General features: G+C 50.8%; 1 protein-coding gene across 3 annotated transcripts in view; it reads left to right on the top strand.

Annotated features, from left to right (window-relative positions):
* The first annotated feature begins 213 nt into the window (after positions 1–213).
* NTN1 (netrin 1) overlaps positions 214–27,540 on the top strand; it is a 250,431-nt gene continuing 223,104 nt past the window's right edge. The window contains exons 1-2 of one of the 3 annotated variants that reach the window (XM_033184573.1): positions 214–278; positions 19,282–20,362. In XM_033184573.1, coding sequence (XP_033040464.1) covers positions 19,345–20,362 — 1,018 coding nt within the window. In that variant the 5' untranslated portion in view covers positions 214–278; positions 19,282–19,344. Of the gene's footprint in view, positions 279–18,471; positions 18,552–18,591; positions 18,844–19,281; positions 20,363–27,540 lie in introns of those variants that run through there. The other 2 variants (XM_033184572.1, XM_033184570.1) reach the window with 2 other exon arrangements.

The following is a 27,540-nucleotide window of genomic DNA, read 5'->3' as shown; positions in this document are numbered from 1 at the left end:
GCTGTGTGTCCCAAGTTACACGCATCCTATCTTGGCCCAACTCCGCTGGAGCCCGCGCGGCGGGGCGCAGGGTGCGAGCGGGAGGCTGGGGTTCTGCTAGCGATGGGCAGGGGAGCCGGGTGGCCGTGGGGCGAGGAGCCGCGAGGGCCGGGCCGGCGTGACACCACCTGGCGGAGTCTCGGGGTAGAGTCTTAAAGGCGCGCGCTCCTCCGTGCCCCGCGCACTCGAGCGGGAGCCGCCGAGAGCTCGCCTCCCGCTGCCGCCGGCGCCTCGGGGAGGTAAGTGCCACCCGCGGGTCCCGAGTCGCGGCCGGGTGGGGGTGGCCCGCGGCTGCCCCGCGCTCGGGAAGCTCCGGCTGGGGCTGCGGTCGGAGGGCGGCGCCCAAGTTTTCTTGAAGGCCTCGGAGGGCAGCCGGAGCGGCGTAGAGCCTGCGCGGGGATGGCGGGGGTGGCCGCGGGCCCGGGCCGTCTGGGGGCGGCCATCCCAGGCGGTGCGTGGAAGAGTAGGCACTGGTGCGCGGCGAGGGGCGCACGCCCGAGCCCCAGCCCCGCGTCCTGCGCACTTGGCGCGCTCTGGCCGCGGTCCCGGCGAGCCCCTGCCTGCTCCGGGCCCCGACCCCGGCTCCGCGCCTTCCTGCCCGCTCGGGTCCTTTGTAGCCCGCTCGCCCCGCGGTCGCGCACGGTCACGCCGGCAGGTCGCGCTCGGCGGCCGGCCAAGCCCGCCTCGGCCCCGCAGCGCCCGCGCCCCGGGCCACCCCGCCCGGCCCCCTCGGCGCTGCACCCCTCGCTTTCCCCATCTCCAGCCGCTCGCTATTTTCACACCTCCCAGTGCCCCGGCCCCGGCGCCTGATTCAGTGCTTAGTAATTAATTTGGCGTTTCAGAATGGTCAGCGGGCTGGATAATGGGCGCATTCATCCCCCGGGCTAATCTGAACAGAGGTGGGAAGAAAGGCTTTCACAGACAGAAAATGCCATTCGCCGAGCGCTCAAAGGGGCTGTCACTCCCAGAATAAATCGCCGCCGCGCCCGCCGGCTCCTCTGGCCATTTCCATACAGCCCCGGCCCGCGCCGCGGACTCGCCGGCCTCGGCCTCGGCTCCCGGGAATCACTCATTCGAGTGCCTTCGACGGGAAAGTCGGGAGAGAGCAGGACCAGGCGGGGGCCGAGGGAAATCGGGAAACTGGAGACCCGGGTGAAGGCCGCAGGGGACAAAGAGATTGATTAGAAAATCAAACGCGCATCTAGAAGGAGGCGCAGGCGACTGCTCAAGGCGCGGACGGTGGAGCTGGGGCTCGGGAGCATCCGTCCAAAATCCCCGAGGTTCGCCAAAGAGGAGGGCCCGCTGCCCAGACCATCCGGAGCGTGCCCGAGGCGACACGGCAAGCTTCTGGGGCTCACAAATTGTGAATGGAGTTCATTGTACAAGCATAGATAGTAGAAACAGGGTCGACCTGCACAGACTTTTTATTCCGGGTTCCTTGTATTATCAGCCCCTTCACCCTCGGGTCCTGGAAGGTGACACGGTGTCTTCCCTAGCCTTCTGCTCGCCACTCCTGTCCGGACCCTCGGGTCCGCCTGGCGACAATTGCTGAGCGGGTGACGGAGGCTTTATCCTTTGATCCCGTCTGGATCCGGTGACGCGCTGAGTGTTGGGCACAAACGGCCTACGGAGTTTGAACGCTGGGGCCTTCCTGTTGCGGCACCCCCAGCCCACTGGTGCAGCGGGATCGTGCGCTCCCGCCGCAGCCCTAATCCCGAGGACCGCGCTGCGCCAGCGCCTCCAGCCAGGCTGTGGCGCCTCCAGTGGGTAGGACTGGCTCGGCTCTAGGCAGGTGAAGCTCCAGGCTCTGGATTTTCCCGTCCTCGGGGCTCAGCGTGTATCCACCTCACCTGGCCGACTTGGCCCGGGGCCCTTTCACCCAGTGGAATCCTGCCGCTGGAGGAAGAGAAAGAGCTGTGGCTCTATGGCGAAATCTTAGCTAGATTAAGAGGTAGAACTGGCACCCGACACAACTGGGACGAATGGGAGTTTCTGAAATGGCCAGATGCGTGTCCCAGGTGTGTAGGGGAGATGGAATCGCTGCACTACTCATCAACTTCTGAGTGGAAGTCACTCCTCCCTTCTGAGTCTGTTTCCTCATTTGCACAACAAGGATAAAATGAGATCACATGTGGCCCCAAGTGCGGGTTCTCGGTAGGAGGATCCCAGGCACCGCTCCCACCGCTGACCACCAACCTTGCTACACCTCCCCCGCATGTCTCCACGTCTTCACCAACATCTCTCCTGGGAGCTTTAGCGACTCCCAGATTTTCTCTCAGGCTGCCTCCACCCACCCCTTGTGGCTTTGGGGTTCTGACATCCAGCTCTCCTTGAAATCATGCTAAGAGTTGGAAGCATCCTTTCAAAGATTCTAGAGCCATTATACAGGTAGTGACACTGAGGCCTAAAGTGACTTGCAGTTGTCACCCAGCTAATTAGAGGGCTTGGGTCAGAATGGATTTCATGGCAGACAGTGAATCTCGGACTCTGGGCATCAGACTTCCCACCCCTGCCCCCACAACACACACACACACACACACACATGCAACCTCCCTCCTCCTCCCCACCCCTGCCCCACAGCTTCCCTAGGTTTGGGGAGGGGTCTAGAAGGCTGCATTTTAAACAAGCATCCTGAAGCATGTTGATGCAGGTGGTATAAGGACCATATTTAGGGGAATGCCGCCCAAATCGGGCTCTTGACATAGGAGCCCCTTCTCTCCCAGGGCCATGGGCTTTGCTTGTTCTATGTGTGTCACATGTGATTGGCAGAACAGTCTTTTCCGCGTCCTCCCAGACTGGAGGCCATAGTGGGTGAGGTTTATTTCTAGGAGATGCTTCAGTGTCCTCCAGAATGTGCAGCCAATGAGGGAACGGCAGGGTGTGAACTGTGCACCCAGCCAGGTGAGGAGAGGTCTGAGTGCACCGCAGGTTGCCTGGATGTTGAGCCCCCAAACTCAGGGGCCTTCTCTTACCAATGTGCTTTCACAGCTGGACCTAACACTGCACACCGCAGGCCCCACACAGACAGTACAAATGTGTCCAGAGGCCCCCCTTGGCAAGGCAAACCTGCCCACGCCAGGGACAGAGCAGCCGGCCATAGGGGAACTCACACCAGCTATTACCCAGGTGCGAGCTGTGGCCCAGAACGCCAGCACCTGCCCCTTCAGCTTGCTGGGGTTTGGAGGTGTGAAGTCAGGGGTGGAGGGGCAAAGAGAAGGCCTGGAAAAGTAGAAGAAAGTGGGTAGGGGGAGGAGAAGCCATCAGGCCCCGGGGGTGGCGGGCAGTGGGGGGACAAGTCCCTATTTATGTAAGCCGTTTGTAGCTGCGGATTGTAAAACTGGGCAGGCTTCTCTGGAGTAATTCATAGTGTTTGGACAAGACAAACATTGTTCTGCTTTAAACAAACCTCCAGGAAGGTCAGTTTGGTTCATCCCTTTGCTGCGAGTCGCTGAGACTATCCAGATGATGAGAAAATCAGATCTTCGCTGACGGGGCCCAGGCAGGAGGCGGCGGTCTCCTGAGCCCTGTGGATGCTGAGCGAGGACACCCAGTGAGGGGAGGGGTCTTGGTTCTGTTGAAAAGGCTGGACTCCCAGTCTGGAGGCAGGAGATACGAGGTGTGTTTGTGCATATCACAGATTGTGAGATTTTGATGACGGCAAGGGCATCATCCGCGTTCTAGGGCCAGGCCAACATGATGTGCAACATGAATCTTCTTTATGTGGGAGAATTATTGATGGGAAATGAAGGTTCATGGATGCAGAACCAAATTAACCCAACTAATGCTACGCCCAGATATGGCCCTGGACACAAGAAATCCATGTTCCTTGCATATGGATGCCCTGGCAGGGTCCTTCTGGATTCCTTTAGCAAATATTTTTGAGTGATCCCAATGTGTCAGGTTCTGTCCTCGATACTCAGGGTTACAGTAGGGAACAAGAAAGATACGTCAGTAGCACCCACTCTTGGGACCTATAGTTCTGGGTTATCCTCTCCTTCCCTGTCTCCCCTAAGAAGAGAGGTTGTTCACAATTTCACTTCCAGCTTCTCCACCACCATCATCGCCTCACCAAGCCCCCTGGCCAAGACCCAGCATACCAGCTTCCTCCACGGTGCTTGACAGTAAGTGCTCAAGAAATGCTAGCTGCCATGGTTATAATTACGAGTACAATTGTGATTACGAGACTCCATTCTCTTTTTTCTTTTTTCTTTCTTTCTTTCTTTCTTTCTTTTTCTTTCTTTCTCTTTCTTTCTTTCTCTTTCTCCTTCCTTCCTTTCTCTTTCTTTCTTTGTCTCTCCTTCCTTCCTTCCTTTTTCTTTCTCGCTTTTTTCTTTTTTCTTTCTTCCTTCCTTTCTCTGTCTTTCCTTCCTTCCTTTTTTTCTCTCTCTCTTTCTCCTTCCTTCCTTCCTTTCTCTCTTCTTTGTCTCTCCTTCCTTCCTTTCTTTTTCTCTCTTTCTTTCTTTCTTCCTCTTTCTCTTTCCTTCCTTTTTTCTTTCTCTCTCTTTCTTTCTCCTTCCTTCCTCTTTCTTTCTCTCTCCTTCCTTCTTTTCTTTTTCTTTCTCTTTCTTTCTCTCTCTCCTGCCTTCCTTCCTTGTTTCCCTTTCTTCCTCCTTCCTTTCTTTCTTTCTTTCTGTCTTTCTGTCTCTCTTTCTCTCTTTCTCTCTTTCTTCTTTTTCTCTTCCTGTTACAGAGATGGGGTCTCTTTCTGTCACCCAAGCTGGAGTGCAGTGGCGTGATCATACCTCATTGTAACCTCCAACTCCTGGGCTCAAGCAATCCTCCCACCTCAACCTCCACCTCATCCCCTTCAACAGTGGGGACCACAGGTGCAAGCCACAATGCCTGGCAAATAATTTATTATTATTATTATTATTATAGAGATAGGGTTTTGCTATGTTGCCTAGGCTGGTCTCAAACTCCTGGCCTCAAGTGTCCTCCCACCTCAGCTTCCCAAAGTGCTGGAATGACAGGTGTGAGCCAATACACTTGAGTTAGACTCTGTTCTTGAGTGACCTACCTGACCCTGAGCTGAAGTGGATACTTTGTTTTAATATTTACAATTCATTCTCGTCTTATTATTGATAGCTTATTAACAATACATTATTGATGCTCATTAACACTAAAGCCCAGTGTCTCTGTGGTGCCGATCATCACTGTCTTGTACACGATCTCTGTTTGCCCTGTGGTAATCTTGGTGATGGTAGTATCACTGGATTAGCTGGTTCTATGTAACTTTTAAATTTAATTTATTTATTAATTTTTAAGACAGAGTCTCACTCTGTTGCCCAGGCTGGAGTGCAGTGGTGTGATTTCGGCTCACTGCAACCTCCACCTCCTGGGTTCAAGTAATTCTCCTGCCTCAGCCTCCCCTGGTAGCTGGGATTACAGGCATGTACCACCATGCTCAGCTGCTTTTTTTTTGTATTTTCAGTGGAGACAGGGTTTCACCATGTTGGCCAGGCTGGTCTCAAACTTCTGACCTCAATGATCAGCCCACCTTGGCCTCCCAAAGTGCTGGGATTACAGGCGTGAGCCACCATGCCCAGCAGTCTATGCAACTTTATGAAAGTTGTTTAGGGCTTTGGACACTTCAGGGTCTTCTGCATATGATTTTTTACTCAATACTCGTGATATCCGTGGAAGGAAGAGAGGGTGGGAGAAAAAGGAAGGAAGATTATTATCCACATTCTTCAGAAGAGGAAGTTGATACTTACAGAGGTGAAATGATTTGCCCGGCATCACAGAGATGTTAAGGGAGGGGACTATGTATGACTAGAGTACAATCCAAACAGTCCTCTTGGGCCTGCATCACCCTGCTGACCACCCATGGAGCTCCCTGCAAGCAGAGCTGGAAACCACGGCTCCCTGGGAGACCCCATAAAGCAGGTGCTTGGCCAGAGGCTAGGAAGTGGCTCCCTAGACGAGGTCATGTCCATCCCACCTTCTACGTAGTTTCTGGCATCATTCTGGGGGCTGGCATGGTGTGCTCCTGTCTGACGTCAGCATCTACGTGTGAGGGAAACATTCCTTCCTTCCCCCCTGAAATCTGAGTTTCCTTTGACATCTTATTATGATTGAATAATCCATAAGCTTACCATTCTGTTTGGAATCAGTGATCCATTTCTGTTTTCATCCTTGGAGTTAAATCCTCTACATTTTCTTTCTGTGTGATGTATAAACCAGCAATACCTCATTTTACTGACGTTTGGGGAAAATAAGCTGTTCTACATAATTGGTTTTTGCAGTTAACAGTAGCTTATTCCTTGAAGCATAGAAACGTTTTATGGAATCATATTTCATGAAAAACATTTTTCCATCAAAATCATGACTTTTTTTCCCCTGCCTAAGTTAGTGGAATTGAATACAGCAGGTGTTCCCTAGGTGTGGCTGAATGAGTGGCCCACAACCCATTTGGATGACTCACAGCCATCTCTGGAAACATCAGCTCCTGGGCAATTTGCTCAACCTCCCTGACGTCAGTTTCCTCACTCGGAATCTGGGGAACTTTGGACGAGATACTCTCTAAGTGCCGCCTCTGTCCTTCTCTAACTCTGCTGGGCGCTCATACAGTAATGCCCTTGGGAATTTTGGGGGGTGGTGGTTGCAGGACCAGTCTTGCCTCCCTGAGTGGTGGCTGGGATAGATTCTACTGTCAGCTGTCATTTCTCAGTGCATCCATGTTCAGCAGTCACCATGTCCCCAAGGATCTTAAACTGTGGCTCTCCAGTCCCCTGGAAGAACAAAAGATGTCTGACCTAAGGTTACAAAGACGTGTAAATGAAGAATTCCTGGGGTCCCTGCAGACTGAAGTCCCCTATGTCTTGGATGCTGTTCTCCCAAATGCCCAGGTCTTACTTACTTCTGGACTGTGATCCGGGTTGTAAAGGGTGCTGCAACCCTGGCCTCTAGAAAAAAGGTTTACAATACCTTAATACAAACAGCAAGCACTTGGCAAGCTTCTGTTGACTGCTCTGAACTCAGTGTTGTGGGGAGGGAAGGAGCAGTGAGATGTGGTCACTTCCCGTAAGAAGAAAACCCAAAGGAAGACTTCATGAATGTTTTAAGACCAGAGTGTTAGCGGTCTCTCATTTTGTTCCTTTCATTTGCCCCAAAGCATGTCTTTTAAGATTTGAAGAAGACTCTTAATTCTGGCATTTCTGAGATTTGCTGGGATATTAGTTTCCTGTGGCTGCTGTAACAAATTCCCACAAATGGTTGCTTAAAACAACAGAAATTTATTCTCTCACAGTTCTGGAGGCCAGAAGTCTGAAATTGGTATCAATGGGTTGCAATTAAGGGCTGTAGGGCAGCGGTCCCCAACCTTTTTGGGACCAAGGATCAGTTTTGTGGAAGACAGTTTTTCCATGGGCCTGGGGGTAGTGGATAGCTTTGGGATGATTCAAGCACATTACATTTATTGTGCACTTTATTTCTATTATCATTACATGGTAATGTATAATGAAATAATTATACAACTCACCATCATGTAGAATCAGTGCGAGGCTTCAGTTTGTTTTCCTGCAACTAGACAGTCCCGTCTGGGGGTGATGGGAGACAGTGACAGATCATCAAGCCTTAGGGCCTCACAAGGAATGTGCAACCTAGATCTCTCTCATGTGCAGTTCTCAACAGCATTCGTGCTTCTATGAGAATTTAACGCAGCTGCAGATCTCAGAGGAGGTGGAGCTCAGGTGGTAATGCGAGTGATGGGGAGTGGTTGTAAATACAGATGAAGCTTAGCTCACTTGCTCTTGCTCAAGCTGCTCACGTCCTGCTGTGTGGCCTGGTTCCTAACAGGCCACAGACTGGTGGTGGTTCCTGGTCTGGGGTTTGGGGACCCCTGCTGGAGGGGAGGATCCTTTCCTTGCCCTTCAGCTTCTCATGGCTGCTGGTATCCCTTGGCTTGTGGCTGCATGGCTCCAATCTCTACCTCTGTCTCATACAGCTTTATCCTCTTCTGTCTTGTCAGATTTCCCTCTGCCTGTCTCTTGTAAGGACACCTATGATCACATTTAGAGTCCATCCCAATATGCCATAACAATTTCTCCATCTCAAGACCCTTAATCACATCAGCTAACCCTTTTACACCCATATAAGGTAATATTCACTGGTTCCAGGGATTAAGGATATGGATATCTTTTGGGGGGTATTTTTTTTTGAGACAGAGCCTCGCTCTGTTGCCAGGCTGGAGTGCAGTAGTGCAATCTTAGTTCAGTAAAACCTCTACCTCCCGGGTTCAAGCAATTATCCTGCCTCAGCCTCCTGAGTAGCTGGGACTACAGGTGCATGCCACCACGCCCAGCTAATGTTTGTATTTTTGGTAGAGACGGGGTTTCACCATGTTGGCCAGGATGGTCTCAATCCCTTGACCTTGTGATCCACTTACCTCAGCCCCCCAAAGCGCTGGGATTACAAGTGTGAGCCACTGTGCCCAGCCCTGGGGGGCATTTTTTAGCCTACCGCACAGAACTGGTCACCACTTTAATTGTCTGTAATTCTGTGGTCTTTAGCCAATTAATTTGTAGTGAGCTCCTATTTTGTGCCAGGCAGTCTGTTAAATGCTGGGGATTCCGAGGGAAAAGAATAGTTCATCCCTCAGACGCTATGAAGATCAGAGGTATGTGGAAAAGAAGGAAACTGGGCCTTAAAGGTATCCAAGATGGATCTTGATGAGCTCAAATTCCCCATGAAAGTCTGCAAGGCACTGCTTGGCCTAGCTCTCAGCCTCCCCTCTGAGCTCACCCCTACCACTCCCCATCTAATTCCTTAAACAAGCTCTGGGCCAGGCGCGGTGGCTCACGCCTGCAATCCCAGCACTTTGGGAGGCCGGGGTGGGTGGATCACCTGAGGTCAGGAGTTCGAGACCAGCCTGGCCAATATGGTGAAACCCCCAACTCTACTAAAAATACAAAAATTAGCTGGGCGTGGTGGTGGATGCCTGTAGTCCCAGCTGCTCGGGATGCTGAGGTAGGAGAATCATTTGAACCCAGGAGGCAGAGGTTGCAGTGAGCCGAGATCGTGCCACTGCACTGCATTCTGGGTGAGAGAGTGAGACTTCATCTCAAAACAAAACAAGCTCTGTCTTGGGACTTTTGCACACGAATATACCCTTCCCCCAAATGACATCTGTCCCCAGAGCTCCCTTCTTCACTTCACTCATTCTGCTCTACTGGATCCTTCTTAGGGAGACCCCGCCTAAGTACCTGCTTACAATCCCCCTCCTGGCACATCCTGTTCCCTTCCCTGCTTTGTTTGTGCTCCTGACACACCACAGTGGAGTGGCTATTTTCTGGGTCAGCTCAGCCACCACGAGGATTTTGAGATGTGATAGCTAGAACTTCTCAGAAGATCCTAAACACATCCTGTTTTATTTCCAATTCTCTTCCTGAGAATGTAGTTTGCTTTTTATTTTCTTTCACTTTTCTTAGTAGCATATTGGGCTAAATTTCAAGTAAATCAGAATGGGGGTGGGATGGCTCTTTAAAGGGGAATGTATACATTCAAGGAGCCATTTTTCAGTTGTCATAATGACTGATGTATGGTGTGTGCATCAGGGGCAGGTGGAACCTGCTGGCATTTAGTGGACAGGGTCAGGAATGCTAAATGTCCCGTGGTAGCCAGGACTGTTCTGCCTAGGGAAGTGTCTTCCTACCCCAAATGCCAATACCACCTCTACAGAGAAACACTCTTTTTTGTTTCTTTTTTTTTTTTTTTTTGAGATAGAGTTTCGCTCTTGTTACCCAGGCTGGAGTGCAATGGCACAATCTCGGCTCACTGCAACCTCCGCCTCCCGGGTTCAAGCGATTCTCCTGCCTCAGCCTCCCAAGTAACTAGGATTACAGGCATGTGCCACCACGCCCAGCTAATTTTTCTTTCTTTCTTTTTTTTTTTTGAGACGAAGTCTCACTGTCGCCCGGGCTGGAGTGCAGTGGCACCATCTCGGCTCACTGCAAGCTCCGCTTCCCGGGTTCACGCCGTTCTCCTGCCTCAGCCTCCCGAGTAGCTGGGACTTACAGGCACCTGCCACCACGCCCGGCTAGTTTTTTTGTATTTTTAGTAGAGATGGGGTTTCACAGTGTTCGCCAAGATGGTCTCAATCTCCTGACCTCGTGATCCGCCCACCTCGGCCTCCCAAAGTGCTGGGATTACAGGTGTGAGCCACCGCGCCCAGCCTTCGCCCAGCTAATTTTGTATTTTTAGTAGAGATAGGGGTTCTCCATGTTGGTCAGGCTGGTCTTGAACTCCCGACCTCAGGTGATCTGTCCGCCTCAGCCTCCCAAAGTGCTGGGATTATAGGTGTGAGCCACCGCGCCCAGCCAGTAATATATTTTTCTATCATCTTCACTGATAACCTTTCATTCTCTAAGAGTATTTTAAATGATGTCTCCCGAGATCCGTCACTTGCTAACCTGTTCCCTGGTCCATTCACACAAGGTCTTGAGATTCTCCAGTTCATCCTCTTGTTCTTGCCACCAGTGCAGTGTCATCTCTAAACCTTAAGGTTTCACCAAGGGGATTCCTTCCTTCAGAGTCTGTGTAAACGGTAAACGAGCTGAGCCCCAACTCCGGCTCAGAGGCCCCCCACTATTTTCTCCACCTGGAGCAACATCCTTTTATTTACACCCTTTGTTCCTTCCTCAAGGCCAGTCTCCCATCCATGACAAAGCCTCCTCCCACAGTGACCCATTTTCTTTAATAGCATTTGGGGTGGGACCTTGTGAAAAGCTTTTTGCAAATGAAAATAAATTACATCTGCTGGTTCCCCCATCCACAGGCATTTTCACCCCTTCAAAGAGCCCTGGTAGATTAAAGGATTTGTAGGATTTGGGGTTTGTATGGGCTTCTATGCCCAGCTCCTGAGTTCTTAGCTAAGACGCCCACAAACGGGGAGGCCTGAGCTGAAGATGCAGATAAACAATATTGGGGAAATGGATATCTCCAGGAACCCTTCCCACTAGGTTGACCTGCTCCCCATGTTCTGAAACCTTTTCCAGGACAGTCACATCTCCTGAATTCCTGTCCAGGGACCTGGGATTCCTTGAGTAATCCACCAATGCAGCCTATCAGGTGAGCTGGGCTCTAGATGCCTTGAAATGAAAAAATGTCCCTCGTTCTTTTAGGGTAAGAGATCTGGTAGGCAGACCTGAGAATTATAAATATGAACAAAAACAAAAACAAAAAACCCCCCAAACCTATTATACGTTGAACATCTATCTATTCTCTGCCAGGGTCTTTCCTTTCCAACTTTTTAAATCGCCAACCAAGCCTATAAAGGTGAATGCAGTGACCCTGGTTTCGCCATGAAAAAATGGATGCTCAGAAACGCAAAAAAACTTGCCCAAAGTCACGCCATTAGGAAGTGGTGCACTGGAACCAAGGCCTGTCTAAGTCAAATTCTTTCAATTTGGGAAGGAAACACTATGAATCCAGGCCACTGCTCACCCTCCTGGAGAGGGCAAATGCTCCTGGTCACCTCTGCCTACTGCAATTCCCAGGCTGTATTGGGAGTACCGAGAACTGAGTCATCTAGGATCTGTCCTCTTAACTGGACCAAAGGTGTTAAGAAGCACAGTCCATCCAGGCCACACAGCTCATGATCTTGGTAGACTAGAAGCCCATCATTCCTCTCAGGGATGATTGAGATCCAGTTAAGCCCATCTCACCCACAGGTTCTGACTAAGAACTCCAAACTCTGGACCTAGATTATTTTAGTTCACACCCTGCTTCTCTACCTACCACTGATGTGATCTTCCGCAAATTATTTCTGTGTCTCAGTTTCCTCCTCCAGTACAATGCACACAATAATATACCTATCTTACAAGGTGTTTATGAAGATTGTGAACTAAGGAAAACCAAAGTGCTTACTAGATGCTTGGCACACAGTAAACATTACACATAACGCTTGATTTAAAAAGGAAAACCCAGCCAGGCACGGTGGCTCACGCCTGTAATCCTAGCACTTTGGGAGGCCGAGGCAAGTAGATCACTTGAGGTCAGTCAGGAGTTCAAGATCAGCCTGACCAATATGGTGAAACCCCATCTCTACTAAAAATGCAAATATTAGATGGGTGTGGTGGTGGGCGCCTGTAATCCCAGCTACTTGGGAGGCTGAGGTAGGAGAATTGCTTGAACCCAGGAGGCGGAGGTTACAGTGAGCCAAGATCGTGCCACTGCACTCTAGCCTGGGCAACAGAGCAAGACTGTCTCAAAATAATAATAATAATAAATACAACAAAATAATTAAAAGGAAAACCCTTGGTCACACCCAAGACAAAGGCACCCCTGGCCACCCCTTTTCTCCTAATCCCTTGCTCTCTTTCTGTCCTCCTTCCTCACAAGCATTAGCCTGTGCCATCTGGTGCCCCCGTCCCTGGAGTGTACCCTCCCCTGTATCCTCGCCCTCCTCACTGATTGCTCCTCCCACCCTCATGCTCACCCCAGTTGCACTGCAGTCCTCTTCAGTGGTGCTGTCCTTCTTCCAAACCACACATCCCTAACACCCAGGAGTGGGGTGCTGTTGTCCTCCTCCATTCCCAATGCTCCTTCCTTCTTCATTAAACCAACAACAAAACAAAACTCCTAGCCAGGCACAGTGGCTCACACCTGTAATCCCAGCACTTTGGGAGGCCAAGGTGGGCGAATTACCTGAGGTCAGGAGTTTGAGACCAGCCTGGCCAACATAGTGAAAACCCATCTCTACTAAAAATACAAAAAAAAAAAAAGCCAGGTGTGGTGGTGGGCGCCTGTAATCCCAGCTACTTGGGAGGCTGAGGCAGGAGAATTGCTTGAACTCAGGAGGGGGAGGTTGCAGTGGGCTGAGATCGTGTCATTGCACTCCAGCCTGGTCTGACAAGAGCGAAATTCTGTCTCAAAAAAAAGCCAAAACAAAAACCCCCACAAAACTCCTGTTCTTTTAAGGCCAGAACCACACGGCTGTCTCACCTTCCACATCTCATCCTTAGAATGACCTCCCAGCCAAATTCACTCTTTTCTTTCTCTGAAGACACCAGCACTGGTCAGTCTTCATCTCTGCCCCAAACTCTGATGCTGGTTCCAAAGGTCTTTAGAGCCCAGGTGGACAGCCAGTCCAGCACTGTGGCCTTCTCATCTCTAATCACCCTTCACTCTGCCTCACAGCAGAAGTCCCCCTCTTACTGTCCTCAGAAGGCCTTGTCATCCCCCAGAGCTGTTCCATCTCTGGAATTCTCCAGTTTCGGACCACAACCTCCCGAGTTATTCCCCACCTTGTGTCTTCTCTCTTCCTGAATCCTTTAGCTATCCAACAGAATTTCCTGTGATGAGGGAATTTTTCTTTATTAGTGCTGTCCAAATTAGGGGCAACTAGGCAAGGAAGCTCTCCATGTTACTCATTTTTAATTAATTCAAGTTGAAATTGAAGTAGCTACATGTGGCAACTGGCTGCCATATTGAACAGCAAGTTCTAGGCCCTCGCCTCTCTGTTTCCTCTTCCATCCTGTCCTGTTTTCCTTCTCTCTTTGGCGTTGTCGCCCTGGCCCATGACATCAGCCAGCCACTCCCCTTTCCTTCTGTCCCACCTCCTGGAAAATGCTCTCAACTTGAGATTAATCCAACTGTCTCTTTCTCTAGGTCTATCCAAAGGCTGCTGGGCGCTGCTGGGGGAGGGGGTATGTCTGTCCCATGGCCTTGCTGGCTACCATTCTTTCTCATAGATAGTCACGAACTTCAATAGGTCCTTTAACTCTGCCCGGCAAGCATTATCCTCTTCTCTGTAATGACCTCAAACCTCCAGTGCTCCCAGCTCCCCCACCCATTCTCAGCAGACGGTGTCACTTCCTATTTCATTGAAACAAGAGATACTTGGAGACCACCTGACCACCAGTTTTACAAGCATAGTTTTATCTGTCTTCCACCTCTCTCCTCCTGCTGGCTCCAGTTCCTATCAACATTTTGGCATGGTCAAATAGCCTTATCTTACAAACAACAATAAAAAATCCCAACCTTCCCTCAATCCTATGTCACCTTCCTGCTGTGACCCTATATCTTTCCTGCCACTTATATTCACACTTTCTTGAAAGTTGTCTACACCTGCTATCTCCACTTTCTCACCTCCCGTTCACTCCACAACCCCAGGCAGCCTGGCTTCTGTCCCTACCACTCCCTGCAACCGCTAGTCAAGGTCACCAATGACTTCCTTGTAGTTTGATCCAAAGGACTTGTTTCAGATCTTATCTTCACCTTTAAGGCATGTGACTCAACGCTGCTCAGCACCCCTCCTTCCTTGCAACATTCTTACCCATTGGTTTCTATAACACCCGAGTCTCCTGGTTTTCCTCCTCCTACTCTGGATACTTAAAAGTTTTCCTGAAACTGCCGCATTCTCCCCTTCCTAGGGTGATCCGTCTGGCTTCACAGGTAAGACAGTGTGTCAGGAAGGGTGTTTGCGCCTCTCAACACATTCCTTGCAGAAACACCCGGGGATTTGCTTTCTCACCCAAAATCCGCACCGTTGGGTTTTGAACTCCAGTTTGCTCCGTGGATCCTGCTGCTCAGAGCCTGACATGCCTTCGCGGGTGTGTATTTATCACTGCCACTTTGAGCAGCTCTCACAACACTTGGACATCTGTTTTTTTCATTTGTCCCCTCAAAAGACAGGCTGCATTAGGAAAGGACACTGATGAATTAGGGGGGATGGGAGAGGCTGCAGAGTGGTCAGAAAACAATGTCCCATGGGAAATCATTAAGATAACTGGGAACATTTTGCCCAGAAGAGATAAAACTGAGGGATGATAGAGGACTGCTTTCAAAAATCTGAAGAGGCAGAGAACCTTGATCTGGTCTGCTGTGTAGGGTAGCGTTTGAGCCACCTGCAGACGTAACGGAGAGGGGGTATTGAATGGACGTAGAGGAGTTCCACTGTATTACAGAAGGTTCCAGACCTCCTGGATACAAGGTGAGTGAGACAGTTCTGCCCACCAGGAACTACTAAAGATGATAAGAGTAGACCTAAATGACCACAATAAAGTTGGAAGGTGACCCTGCTCATCCTCTCCTGAAGACCCCTGGCCTAAGCTCAGCTGGCAACGTAGAAAAGCCGCGCTCCACCCATAGCCATTTCAAACTTACTGCCATGCAAAGGCCATCAAGAGCTCTGCAGACATAGGCCGGGCGCAGTGGCTCACTCCTGTAATCCTAGCACTTTGGGAGGCCGAGGTGGGCAGATCACGAGGCCAGGAGTTTGAGACCTGTCTGGCCAACATGGTGAAACCCCGTCTCTACTAAAAATGCAAAAAAATTAGCCAGTTGTGGTGGTGGGCACCTGTAATCCCAGTTACTCGGGAGGCTGAGGCAGGAGAATCGCTTGAACCCAGGAGGCAGGGCTTGCAGTTAGGCGGGCAGATCACTTAAGGTCAGTAGTTTGAGACCAGTCTGGCCAACATGGTGAAACCCCGTCTCTACTAAAAATACAAAAAAATTAGCCAGGTGTGGTGGCAGGTGCCTGTAATCCCAGTTACTTGGGAGACTGAGGCAGGAGAATCGCTTGAACCCAGCAGGCAGAGGTTGAGATTGCGCCACTGCACTCCAGTTTGGGCAATAGAGCGAGACTCCGTCTCAAAAAAAAAAAAAAAAGCTCTGTGGACAGAAACAATATTCACGAGGAAGGCTTGGAAAGCACCTCACAATCCAGTCTTGTAGATGCTCCAAAATGTACCCCAGTCAGGTGTGTGGCGCTGAGCACCCCAATTTGCTTCTTTTCCGTTCCTCCTTGCTGGAATGTCTTTTCCTGACTTGGGTTTTGGTGCGATGCCATCAGCTTACATTCAGGGGGATCACAGAAACTGTCCCACCGAGCTCATTACCCCACACTATGTTCCCTTTCTGGGCCACGCCCCCGCGAGAAATTCCTATCTGATTTTAGTACCAAGAATAGTTGTAATTCCCTTGAGCAGTAGGTCTGTTTTTATCTCATGGACTCTGGGAATTGTGTAATGAACATGGTCTCCTCATTTTAGCTGCAGGAAAGCTTAGGGACAAATTTGTGGCCCACCCAGAAGAGGTGTAGAGGCTGGAACTCCAGGGTGCGTTCGACCTGCATTCTCATCCTGACTCTGTCTCCCTTCTTAGCTTTTCTTTGTTCTCTTACTTCATATTTTACTGTGCAAAATTGAGAACATACAGCAAAGGTAAATAAAAATCACCTGTGATCTCACTATTCCGAGATAACCACAATTAACTGTGTTGTCTTTTTATGCATACTTTTTAAAAAATAAAAATGAGATTATACTGTGCATAAGTGTTTTTAATTTGCTTTTTTCATATTATAATATGTCATGAACATCTTTCCCTGTAATTGTTCTTTAAATGATTTAAAATTTCTGTATATATCAAGTGATCTCATACTAGCAGCTAACATTTCTAAATGCATGTACTATGTGCCTGGCTTTATGCATATTTACATTTGCATGTATGAGAAGGCATATTTATATGTGTTACAGAACTGCAATTTGTATGTCTATATCTCATCAGCTATAATATTCAAATGTGTCAACTCACGTGATGCTCACAACCCAGTGAGGTAGATTGTATTATCTCCCTTGTACAGACAGAGGAAACCAAGGCATAGACTTGCCATAGTCACACAGCAGAGGCAGAATCTGAACCCAGGTACCCTGGCTCCAAAGCGTTTCCTCCTAAGAGCTACGCTGCCTTTCAGTATACCATTGCGATTTCACAGGCCACCATGGTTAACCATTTCATTTGTTTCCCTTGATCTCACTTTTGTTATTTTGTCATATTTTATGTACCCTTGTAAGTTACCTGAAATCCTTTCTGCCACAAGGTGAGGCAAGGCATAAATAAACAATGCAGAGTGTGGTAAACGGCACAAGAAGGCAAAGCTAAAGTGCTACTCCGGGGGTGAGAAGATGAATCCAGGCTGTCCTGCAATGGAATGGATGTATTTTCTTGGGCTGTGGTGAGCTCCCATCCCTGGAAGAGCTGGCTTGGGTGGCCGTCTCTCTGGGAGACTGGGGAAGGCCTTCTTCCAAGGAGAAGGAGCTGGGCCAGACGAGCCCCGAGGCCCCCTCTTAGATTCTCAGGGCTTATGAAAATGCCAGTAAGACAAACTCAGGCACTAAAGCAGCAAGGCAGCCCTTGGGCCAGAACCAGGACCTGGGGCTTTTCAGCCGGGTCCATTACTGGACCACACATCTACAACTAACAAATAAACGAGCAGAGATTCCGTTCCAAACTCTTGGCCCAGTGTATTCCTTTCCCAGAGCTCTCTGGCTGCTGTTGCAAGATGGCCAAAGGATGCTGTCACTGTCCTCAGTCTTTTTGTTGGGGTGATGGAGAATGAGGTAAGGAGGAGCTGGGTGGCCCCGCAGATGCCCCATGACACCATCATTCGGCAGGGTTATCCATTTGACACATGCCCTACAGTGGAAGGAGCCCAGGCCTCTCTTCCTGGGTTTGATGTTTACTTGAGGGTTGATCTTGTGCGAATTTCTTCAGCTCCCGGGACTCTCAGTTTCCTCATCTGCAAAATGGAGTTAATACAACAGCAAAGCTGCCGTGGAGGTCCCATTAGTTAGTACAGGGCGTTGCACCCTTATAAATGCGGTTGAGGAAGTACCAATAGGCCTGCCTCAGGGGATCTGGGGAGGGCTGGGCTGTCCCCATGCCTGAGACCAGGCAGGCCCGTCTCGGAGGGGCTGTGGCTAGCGTCCAGGTGCTGCCGGCTTCCTACCCCTTCAGCCTCCGGCCCAACACAGCTCCCTTGGCCAGAACGAAGCCCCGTTCCCGACAGACAGGCTCACGCACGGTGACATTCGTGGGAGTGCGGGCGAGCAGCCCCTCCTTGCTGGACCCCCGGGGCTTCGGGAAAGAATGGAGAGCAGGCAGAGGTCACATCCTCCTCCTCTTCCTCACGCTCCCGGGCTGTGTGCCCACAGGGGCACGGCCCTGTGCGCAGTGCCACCGGGGCCATCAGACTGGGTTAGAGGAAGGCCCGACCTCCGCGCAGCAAAGAAAACAAACACAGATGTGTTTGGCTGGGACCCGAAGGGAGAGAGTGGCCCCCTCCCCCCGCCTGCGCGCTCCCCCGGGCGCGGGGCTCTCCGGGTGGCGCGGGGCCGGGGCGAGGCTGACAGTCCTCGCCGGCCCCTCCTCCCCCACGGGGTGCGCGCCCGGCCCGGCCCAGCCCCCTCTCCGGGGTTTCCCCGGGCGCTCTCCTCGCTTTCTCTTTGTCTCTGCTGTTCTTTCTCGGGCTCCCGGGTTCCCACCCGCCCGTGCTCTCCCTCTTGGGCGTCCCGGGCGGGTTCTCTTTAACTTTCTTCTTTCCCGGGGTGAAAACTTTGCTCGGAGCTGGCGGCAGCTCGCGGACGTTATTGGCCGGCGCCCCGCCCGGCGGCCCCGCCCCCCGCCCCCGCGCTCCCCTCCGCCCCTCACTCCCAGCGCGAGTGGCGGCGGCGGCGGCTGCGGCGGAGCCTTCGGGGGCGAGCGCGCGTGTGTGTGAGTGCGCGCCGGCCAGCGTGAGTGTGTGCGCCCGGGGCGCGGGCAGGGCAGCACTCCGAGCGCGGCGGGAGCGGCGGGAGCCGGGCGGCCGCGTAGTCACTCGGGCCAGAGAGGCGGCGGCGGCGGCGGCGGCGGCGGGGCCAGGGCCGGGGCTGGGGCAGCAGCGGCCGCGCCGGGCATGGAGCTGGCAAGCCCGCGCTGAGGCGGGACGCGCCTGCTAGCAGCGAGCGAGAGGCTCTCCGGCGACCGGCGCGCGGGCTCCCCGGCGGGGCCAGGCAAACTTTTCTTTCTCTTTTGCCCCCTCCAGAGGTAAAGTCCCGAACGCGGACTTTCCGGCGGGGAGGCGACCAGGGGGCATCTAAGAGGGACCCCGGGCTGCGAGAGGAAGGGGCGCGGGCCGTCCGGAGTCGGGGTCCCCCAGCTCTCCTGCGCCCGAAACTTGGGGTGCGAGGCGGGCTGGCTGCGGACGGGGAGATCGGCTCAGGCAAGCCCCTCGGGCGGCGTGGAGGCGGCGGTGGCGGGGAAGCAGAGCGTTCTCCCGCCGGGCGGGGAAGAAGGGGCGCGAGCGGTGCGGGATTGGAGGGCCCCGGCTTCGCCGCCCCCGGGACTTTGGGAGAGAGGCGGGCAGTCGGCTGCGGGGTGGGTGCCCAGGAAGCCGGGCGTTCGCCCGCATCCCCACTCGCCACCCCGCCGAGAACTGGAGGGCGCGGGGCGGGCTGGCTGAGCGCAGCTCTCTTCTCTCCGCAGGCGCCTTCTGCGGCAGGCGGACCGATCCTCGGCGCGGCAGGGCCGGGGCAAACTGGACGCAGCATGATGCGCGCAGCGTGGGAGGCGCTGGCGGCGCTGGCGGCGGTGTTGTGCCTGGTGGGCGCGGTGCGCGGCGGGCCCGGGCTCAGCATGTTCGCTGGCCAGGCGGCGCAGCCCGACCCCTGCTCGGACGAGAACGGCCACCCGCGCCGCTGCATCCCAGACTTTGTCAATGCGGCCTTCGGCAAGGAAGTGCGCGTGTCCAGCACCTGCGGCCGGCCCCCGGCGCGCTACTGCGTGGTGAGCGAGCGCGGCGAGGAGCGGCTGCGCTCGTGCCACCTCTGCAACGCGTCCGACCCCAAGAAAGCGCACCCACCCGCCTTCCTCACCGACCTCAACAACCCGCACAACCTGACGTGCTGGCAGTCCGAGAACTACTTGCAGTTCCCACACAACGTAACGCTCACACTGTCCCTCGGCAAGAAGTTCGAAGTGACCTACGTGAGCCTGCAGTTCTGCTCGCCGCGGCCCGAGTCCATGGCCATCTACAAGTCCATGGACTACGGGCGCACGTGGGTGCCCTTCCAGTTCTACTCCACGCAGTGCCGCAAGATGTACAACCGGCCGCACCGCGCCCCCATCACCAAGCAGAATGAGCAGGAGGCCGTGTGCACCGACTCGCACACCGACATGCGCCCGCTCTCAGGCGGCCTCATCGCCTTCAGCACGCTGGACGGGCGGCCCTCGGCACACGACTTCGACAACTCGCCCGTGCTGCAGGACTGGGTCACGGCCACCGACATCCGCGTGGCCTTCAGCCGCCTGCACACGTTCGGCGATGAGAATGAGGACGACTCGGAGCTGGCGCGCGACTCGTACTTCTACGCGGTGTCCGACCTGCAGGTGGGCGGCCGGTGCAAGTGCAACGGCCACGCGGCCCGCTGCGTGCGCGACCGCGACGACAGCCTGGTGTGCGACTGCAGGCACAACACGGCCGGCCCGGAATGCGACCGCTGTAAGCCCTTCCACTACGACCGGCCCTGGCAGCGCGCCACGGCCCGCGAAGCCAACGAGTGCGTGGGTGAGTGGGGTACGGCGGCGGAGCCGGCGGCGGGTGGGGGCGCGGGCGGGAGGTGCTGGGCCTCGCAGCAGCGTGTTCTTAGGAGCGCGGGTCGTGGGAACGCGGGAGAGGGGGGAGGCGCGTTCGCGGATGCCCGGGACCCGGGAGGGCTGAAAGCAAGTTCACTCGCTCGCGTGGCCCTCGTGGTGGACGCCCGAATTTGGGCCCAGTGCTCTCTGCAAAGCCAAGAAGCAGCAGGAGAAATGTTCCCGGGAGGGGGTTTGGCAGAACATTTGCAGACAGGTCTCCGCTAACCCTGGATCCAAACGCAAACATTCATTGCCTTCCTCCTCGTTGAGTTGGACGCTGTGATTCACCTCCACCCACCCCCCTTTCCCAAGGCTGCAGCTGGGCTCGCGGTTGGGGACCCCGGCCCTGTTCCCGGGAAGTTCCAACTCCACATCTACAAATCCCTTGGGAGATGGCAAAGACCTATTTGCGGTTTGGGGTCAGTTCGATACCCGACAAGTATCATTCCTGCCCTCCATTTGTCTTCATGATTTGAAACTATTTTGTGGTCTCTCTTTTGAACAGCGTGTTTGTGTTAGGAAAAGAAGAGTGATGTGATTTCAATTAATTACTATCTACCGATTACAAAGGAGCGTTCAGTAATTATTTTAAACGAATTCAATTCTGGTCTAAAAAAGTATACCAGATTTTTTTTTTGTTAGCTTCAGGCTTTGGTGAAATTAAACAGTTTTGAATTAACTAAGGGTCCAGCTTCTCACTGTCTAAATAGGGTTTCATTTCCTGAAAGAGAAATCTGCCAAAACCGGGTGAATACGGCTGGGTCAGAAATGAGGCTTAAAAAGGATACGTTCTGCTTCTGAATTGGACAACTTTGCTGCTGCAGAAGCTCTCAGGAACCAGTTTCTCCCCAGAAAAAAAAAAAAAAGGAAGAAAGAAAAAAAGGAAAGAAAAAGGGTGAGGGGAGATAGCAAGACTACACCTTACTTTTTTCAGTATGGGAAGCAAAGCTCCAAATCCCACATTTATTTCAGTGAAAATTATTTAGTCTGTAAATGTCCCATTTGGTGTGCATCCTTTATGAACGTACAGATTTTTCCTCTCCCTCTCCCCATCTCAAACAGCCAGTGTGAGGCTCTTCAATGGCTTCGCCCTCTGAGGGACATTTCAAAGTTTGCTGGTCCCCACAAACACACGTTTTGAGATCTGGTTCTGATTAATTGTGTCATGTTGTTGTCGAATAGTTTGTGCCTCATGACTGGGGATGCAGAGTTTTGAGCAAGGGGATGGAAAACATGTCTTGGAGGGCCGGGTGGCGGCGGAGGCCCAGTCAGACGTCCTGGTCTGAAGACGCTGGGCCTCCGCCTCCTGTTGCACGGGAGGCCTCCATTTTTACACTCGTGTCCTGCTCTTCCAGACCTAATTGTTTGTCCTCCTTCTTTTAAGGATCAGAACTAGTCTGAAGACACTTTTCAAGATTTCGCAGAGAGAGAGAGAGAGAAGAGTAGTTACACTCCGACTTAGTGGTCTTCTAGAATAAAATTCCTTTGATCTGCCCAATTCCCTCAGAAATGTTGGTTTTTCCCATCTCTTCTTTTCCCCCTCCTTCCTCTTTTCTTTTCTTCCCTTTGTGCGTAAAAGCCCTTTATTGACATTTAAAGGGATTCCCAGGGTTTTGCTATCAGTTTTAGTTTGTATGTGCATATGAAAGATAACTTTGTCTTGTCACCAGCAGGGTCTAATTGGACAAATGCAAGTGAATACATTTAGGCGAATAAGCTTGATGTGGTGGTGAAATTTCACTGGCTTGAAGATTTGTCTTAGCATTGGTATTGTTCAGATTCACCACCCACCCCCAGGTCTTGCTGTCACTTTGGATGTGGACACGTAACCTGCGTTTGTTACAATGATGGTCATGTACTTGAAATAATCTCTACAGTTTAGGATTTTGTCTCTTGACCAAAACACTAACTATGCACACAAATTGGATTGACCTTTTTTCTTTTTATTGGCTAAATTGAGCAATCAACATATTAACTAATGTAATTAGTAACCGTTTTTGTTCAAAAAGTTTAATTAGGCTTAATAAGTACATAATCTACATGACAAATGATTGGCTAACAATATTTTTCTGGGTTTTACTGAAGTTATTTTAAGTCCCAGCAGTTAAAGTATCTTTAAATCTTGCCAATTATTCAGTCATCTCATAAAAGCAAAGCCAATTCAACTATGTTAAAGTTATTTATAGTTTCCTTTTTGAATAGATGTTCTGATACCTTGTAGATGTAGCTGGGAACATCAGATTGAAGTTCCCATAAAGTCTTAATTGAAGTCTTAGTGATTTTTCCATCATTCTGTAAAAGAGAAAGACAGCAAGGACAATTTAGGGGTGATTTACAATGAAAGGTCGAGCTTTTTATGAAAAGGCCCTGTAGTGGAGATATGTGAATGAATTAGTATTTGACAGGTGTTCTGAGATACTAAAGGGCACGGTGCTAGGAAAAAGCATTAATAAATCCTTCAAAAGTAACTTTGGACTATCAGAGACTCAGATTTTCCTCCCGACATAATCTCTTCTTGTGAATTTCACACTGTTGACATATAAAGCCAAGCTACTCAGAGTATTTACAGCTATGTCAATGTCAAGAAGTATATATGTTTAAATTCCCGTAATCAGTCTTAATAACAATGAGCCTATTACTGTGCTATTTGGTCTTTGCTTTTATAAAATAATGATACATGATTTATAATAAATTGAAATGGTAACCTTCCCTAGGTTAACCCTGTGCCCTCCCACCCCCCGCAACAAAAACCCCCTAAAATTTACCAATTTACCAATATTATCATTTGACTGAACAGTCCTTCAACCTAGGGCCATGGTCCTTATAGATGACTAAGAAATTCACATGTCTGTCTGTTTTATTTGGTCCAGTTTTCTTTTTGGTGTTGTTTCAAAGTCAAGCTCTCTATGGAATAAAATGTGAACTTTCGTAAAGCCCAGTTATATTTTAAAGGCAATTTTGGATTTCTTCCGGAGGGGGGGAAGAAACAACCCTCAAAACAGTATGGAAGACAAGACTATGTATAACGTTACAGCCTTGACAGCTCTCAGTGGAATAACTAAATACTGTTTTCCGCCCATATGTATCGGCCATGTTCACATGCTTTTATACACATGTGCATTCACGTTCATTGTGTAAAGAAGTACCCATGCCTGGTGGGGGTGTGTGTACATTCAAGGCAAAATGCATGAACAGTTTTAAACCACCTGGGTTGCTAGGCCCCTTTCCCCCCTCCCCGCCCTTCCCTTTTTTCAAAAGAGCATCTGAAGACCATATTGTGTTTCATAAATTATTGACATCAGTTTTAATCATTGTCCCCCTGACGTCGGAGCTGCGTTAGCATTTAGTGCCTGACGAAGCATGCTGTTTAATCTTACTGTGGAGTTGTCAGCATGAGCCCATGCCTGGCTTGTGACAGGTCGAGCTTATGAAAACTTGTTTTGCGACTCACTCTACGGCGTTGCATTGCCCAGCTGTGACCCAAAACCCACGCAAAAGATGTCTCTGCAAGACAAGCACCGTGCTGGGTTGGCCTCTTATAGTCGTAGGTACCTGCAACATAATCTCGTAATTGTTTACACATAGCTTTGGGTTGGGGGTCGGGGGCATGTCCTCATGCTGTCAATAGCTCTGGTGCTTCCGTCCACCCTCATTCATCCCTGACAAGAGAGGGAGGTTATATTGAAGGTGTTGCTGTGAGAAATCCGATGCCCCACTAAAGATTCTTGCAAAAATCAGAAGGCTAAAATTATTTGCTGCTTAGTCCAGAGCCTGGCACATAGCTTTAGATGAGTGAACGTTTTCAATAGTGATAGTAATAATTACGATTATTGTCATTATGATTAACCCTGGAGGACTTACTCTTTGCCAAGCACTCACATTAATTTAGACATTTAATCACTGTGACTATACTAATTATAGGGACTGTGATTGTATTTCTTTTAGAGATGAGGAAACCATGGCCTAGAGACATCAGATGGTTTACCCAAAGTCACATAGCTACTGGATGGTGGAGCTGGGACTCCAGCCTGACGTTTGTGCTTTGTTTTGTTGCATCCACTTTGCTGCTTTTCCGTAGAATGAATGGATGGGTGGATGGAAGAATGGATGAATGAATGAATGGCAGCGATACATCCATGTGTAGGAGAAGAGCTGGCACACCTATTACTTCTTGCTAGAACTGGGCGTGGTTCCCTAGTTGTGTTGCATTATATATTTTACATCGTATTATATTTATTACATTTTGTTATATTATATTCATACATACTTAACATGAAGTTGTATATAAGAAGTTTTCTTTTAGCCATCAGGCCTGCTGGGAGCTGGGAGCTGGGACTATGAATTAAGAGGGTTTAGGTACTTTCCTGGGGTGGGGGGGGTGGTTCTTGACATCCACAGGTGTTGCTGATGGCCTAGTCTTTCTTGATTTCAGGGCCTGTGATCTCCCTCAAAGGTGGTGAAGCTGAGCTGTGGGTAGTCAGAACCCCTCTTTAAGAAGGCCTTCCTCCAGCCTGGCCAACATGGTGAAACCCCATCTCTACTAAAAATACAAAACATTAGCCGGGCGTAGTGGCGTACGCCTGTAATCCTAGCTACTAGGGAGGCTGAGGCAGGAGAATCGCTTGAACCTAGGAGGCGGAGGTTGCAGTGAGCTGAGATCGTGCCACTGCACTCCAGCCCTGGTGAGACTCTGTCTGCAAAAAAAAGAAAAAAAGGCCTTCTCTTTTCACCCAAGTGTTCACCATCCCTTTGCTTCACCAGAATGTATTGAAAAAATCCAGGAAGTGGCTAAAAGTATTGTTGCCAAAGAGAGGAGGTGGATGGGGGATGGTGCGTGCCGGCCACTGGTGTGGTGCTGCAAGGTACAGTTGACATGAGTCAGCAGCACAGGGCTGTCGTGCATCTCGACTGGCCCCACAGAATCTGGAGTGAGGTTCTCTGCTGGGGTCCTCATTAGCACGTGGTGACCGGGGACCTCCAGGCAAGGAGGCCGCTCCCTGCTCCACCCAGAGCAGGGGAGGCAGGTTTGTCAGGGAAACCTTCTGGGGTGGGTCTGCGTGTTTCCAGGCTCTGCCGTGCTCTCTATTAGCCCTGCCCAGTCTTCTCTCTGACCTCCTCCTCCTGTAGAAAAATGAGATCCTCGGAAAAGTATTTGAGACTTTATGTCCAGAGTAAATATTGGAAAGGCAGTGGGTTGAAATTCAGATGTTCCCTGGAAGGAATCCCCTCATTTTCTGCTCACAGCTGCTATCGATATTTCCTTCTTGAGATGAGTTGTGCTTTTCATTAAGTAAATTTTTTGTCTTGGGATTAAACCAACATTGTATTCTTAATAGACTTTTATGTTTACACTTCAAAAGTCCACTGGATTGTTACTCGTGTTATCTTGATGGCCTCTACGGTGTCTGCAGTGCACACTGCCTTTACCAAAATAAATGGCTCTCTAGGGAACTGGATTATAAAACAGCCTTATCTGTGGATGCACAAATACGGATATTTTGTGAGCCAGTATTTTTTTTTCATCCTTTCAGAAGTGTTAATCATACCTTGGGTTTCTGCAGTGCCTTTCATTATAGGGAGACGGGAGGTCTCGGAGGGCTTTTGAAATGCTCAGGACTTAAGCCTAATACTTGTAGAGCAGCCCACAGCATTTTGCCTGTCGTCTGGAAGCCCTTGTGGTCTCTGCAGGCTCAGAAGGCATGGTGTTGGTCTGGGTGGCCTGGGAGCTGCGGAGTTTAAAATGTCCGTCGAAGGTGGTTGTGGGGTTGCGTCCTGAAGACAGACCACAAACTCCTACTGAGTGCCAGGCATTATCCTAGGTGCTTTATATGTGCTTTGTTTCAATTAATGAGATTGCCACAAGGAACGGAAGCTTTTCAAAAACAGATGTCCTGGCCACCAAAGGGCAGCTTTTACACAAACGGGACTAAATGTGGATAAGTCTGCAGGGCACATCTCAGCTTATTCTGTGACACTGTTGCATACAGAGAGAGCAAGGGGTATCGGGAGCGTTTGTTTGGAAGCCTGATCACATAAAAGCCATGTCCTATTATAGCCAACTCGGAGGGACGGTTGTTCTGAACAGTGCTTGAAAGAAAATGAGCTGCCTGGGCCAGTCCTCTGGACACGGACGTTCACCTCAAAGCTATCTCCTCTCATGAGGTTTGACTTGTGTAGCACAACTTAGTGAGTTCAGTATTGCATTCTTGTCTCCTTACTCCAAAAATGGATCTCTGTTGTAAAGTAAGAAGTAGATTTTAATTTGCCTTTTAAAAGTTACATCATTGGTTGGGCACGGTGGCTCACGCCTGTAATCCCACACTTTGGGAGGCCGAGGCAGATCGTGAGATCGGAGACCATCCTGGCCAACATGGTGAAAATTAGCTGGGTGTGGTGGTGCGTGCCTGTAATCCCAGCTACTCGGGGAGGCTGAGGCAGGAGAATCGCTTGAACCAGGGACTCGGAGGTTGCGATGAGCTGAGATTGCCCCACTGTACTCTAACTTGGCAACAGAGCGAGATTCTGTCTCAAAAAAAAAAAAAAAAGTTACACAATTTATGTGAATTTCCCCCCACGTCAAAAGGCAGAGACCCATTCCAATTGTCAGTCTTTGCCTATAGAGATATGGCTCCCTCTTCATCCCCACCTCCTGGGAGGCCTTGGCTAGGTGTGTATTCAGCCTCAAATACATTATTTTGTGCCAGTTCTCCCCTCTGATGGAGAGAAGGGACTGTGGCCATGTGACTGATGAAATGCAAAATGTCTTCCATCAGACGTTTCTTTTTCTCCCAGAGCTTAAGTTCCTGCCCCAAGCCTCCTCCACAATGGACAGTTCTATCAGAGGCAGCTGCTGGCACTCAGAGCACAAAGGAAGATACCCTCCAAAGGAGGAAAGGGGGTACCTATGGTTTAGGAGTACTGCCAAGCAATAGAAAGCTGTGCTCCACCCTTGCCTGTGTCTGGGTCACCCCCAGCAATCCCCCATCCTTCTGTCATTGGGATTAGTGTACTAACTACAGTTAGGGTGAAATGAATTCACACTGCAGTGCACTGGTGCATGTGAAGAAGACCTAGAGGAAAGATGATTCTGTGGTTGGGCACAGTAGCTCA

The sequence above is a fragment of the Trachypithecus francoisi genome, unplaced genomic scaffold (assembly GCF_009764315.1).
Source record: "Trachypithecus francoisi isolate TF-2019V2 unplaced genomic scaffold, Tfra_2.0 Lachesis_group20, whole genome shotgun sequence".
Lineage (NCBI taxonomy): Eukaryota > Metazoa > Chordata > Mammalia > Primates > Cercopithecidae > Trachypithecus > Trachypithecus francoisi.
Note: the sequence above shows the minus strand (reverse complement) of the source record. Positions and strands in the feature narration are given on the sequence as shown.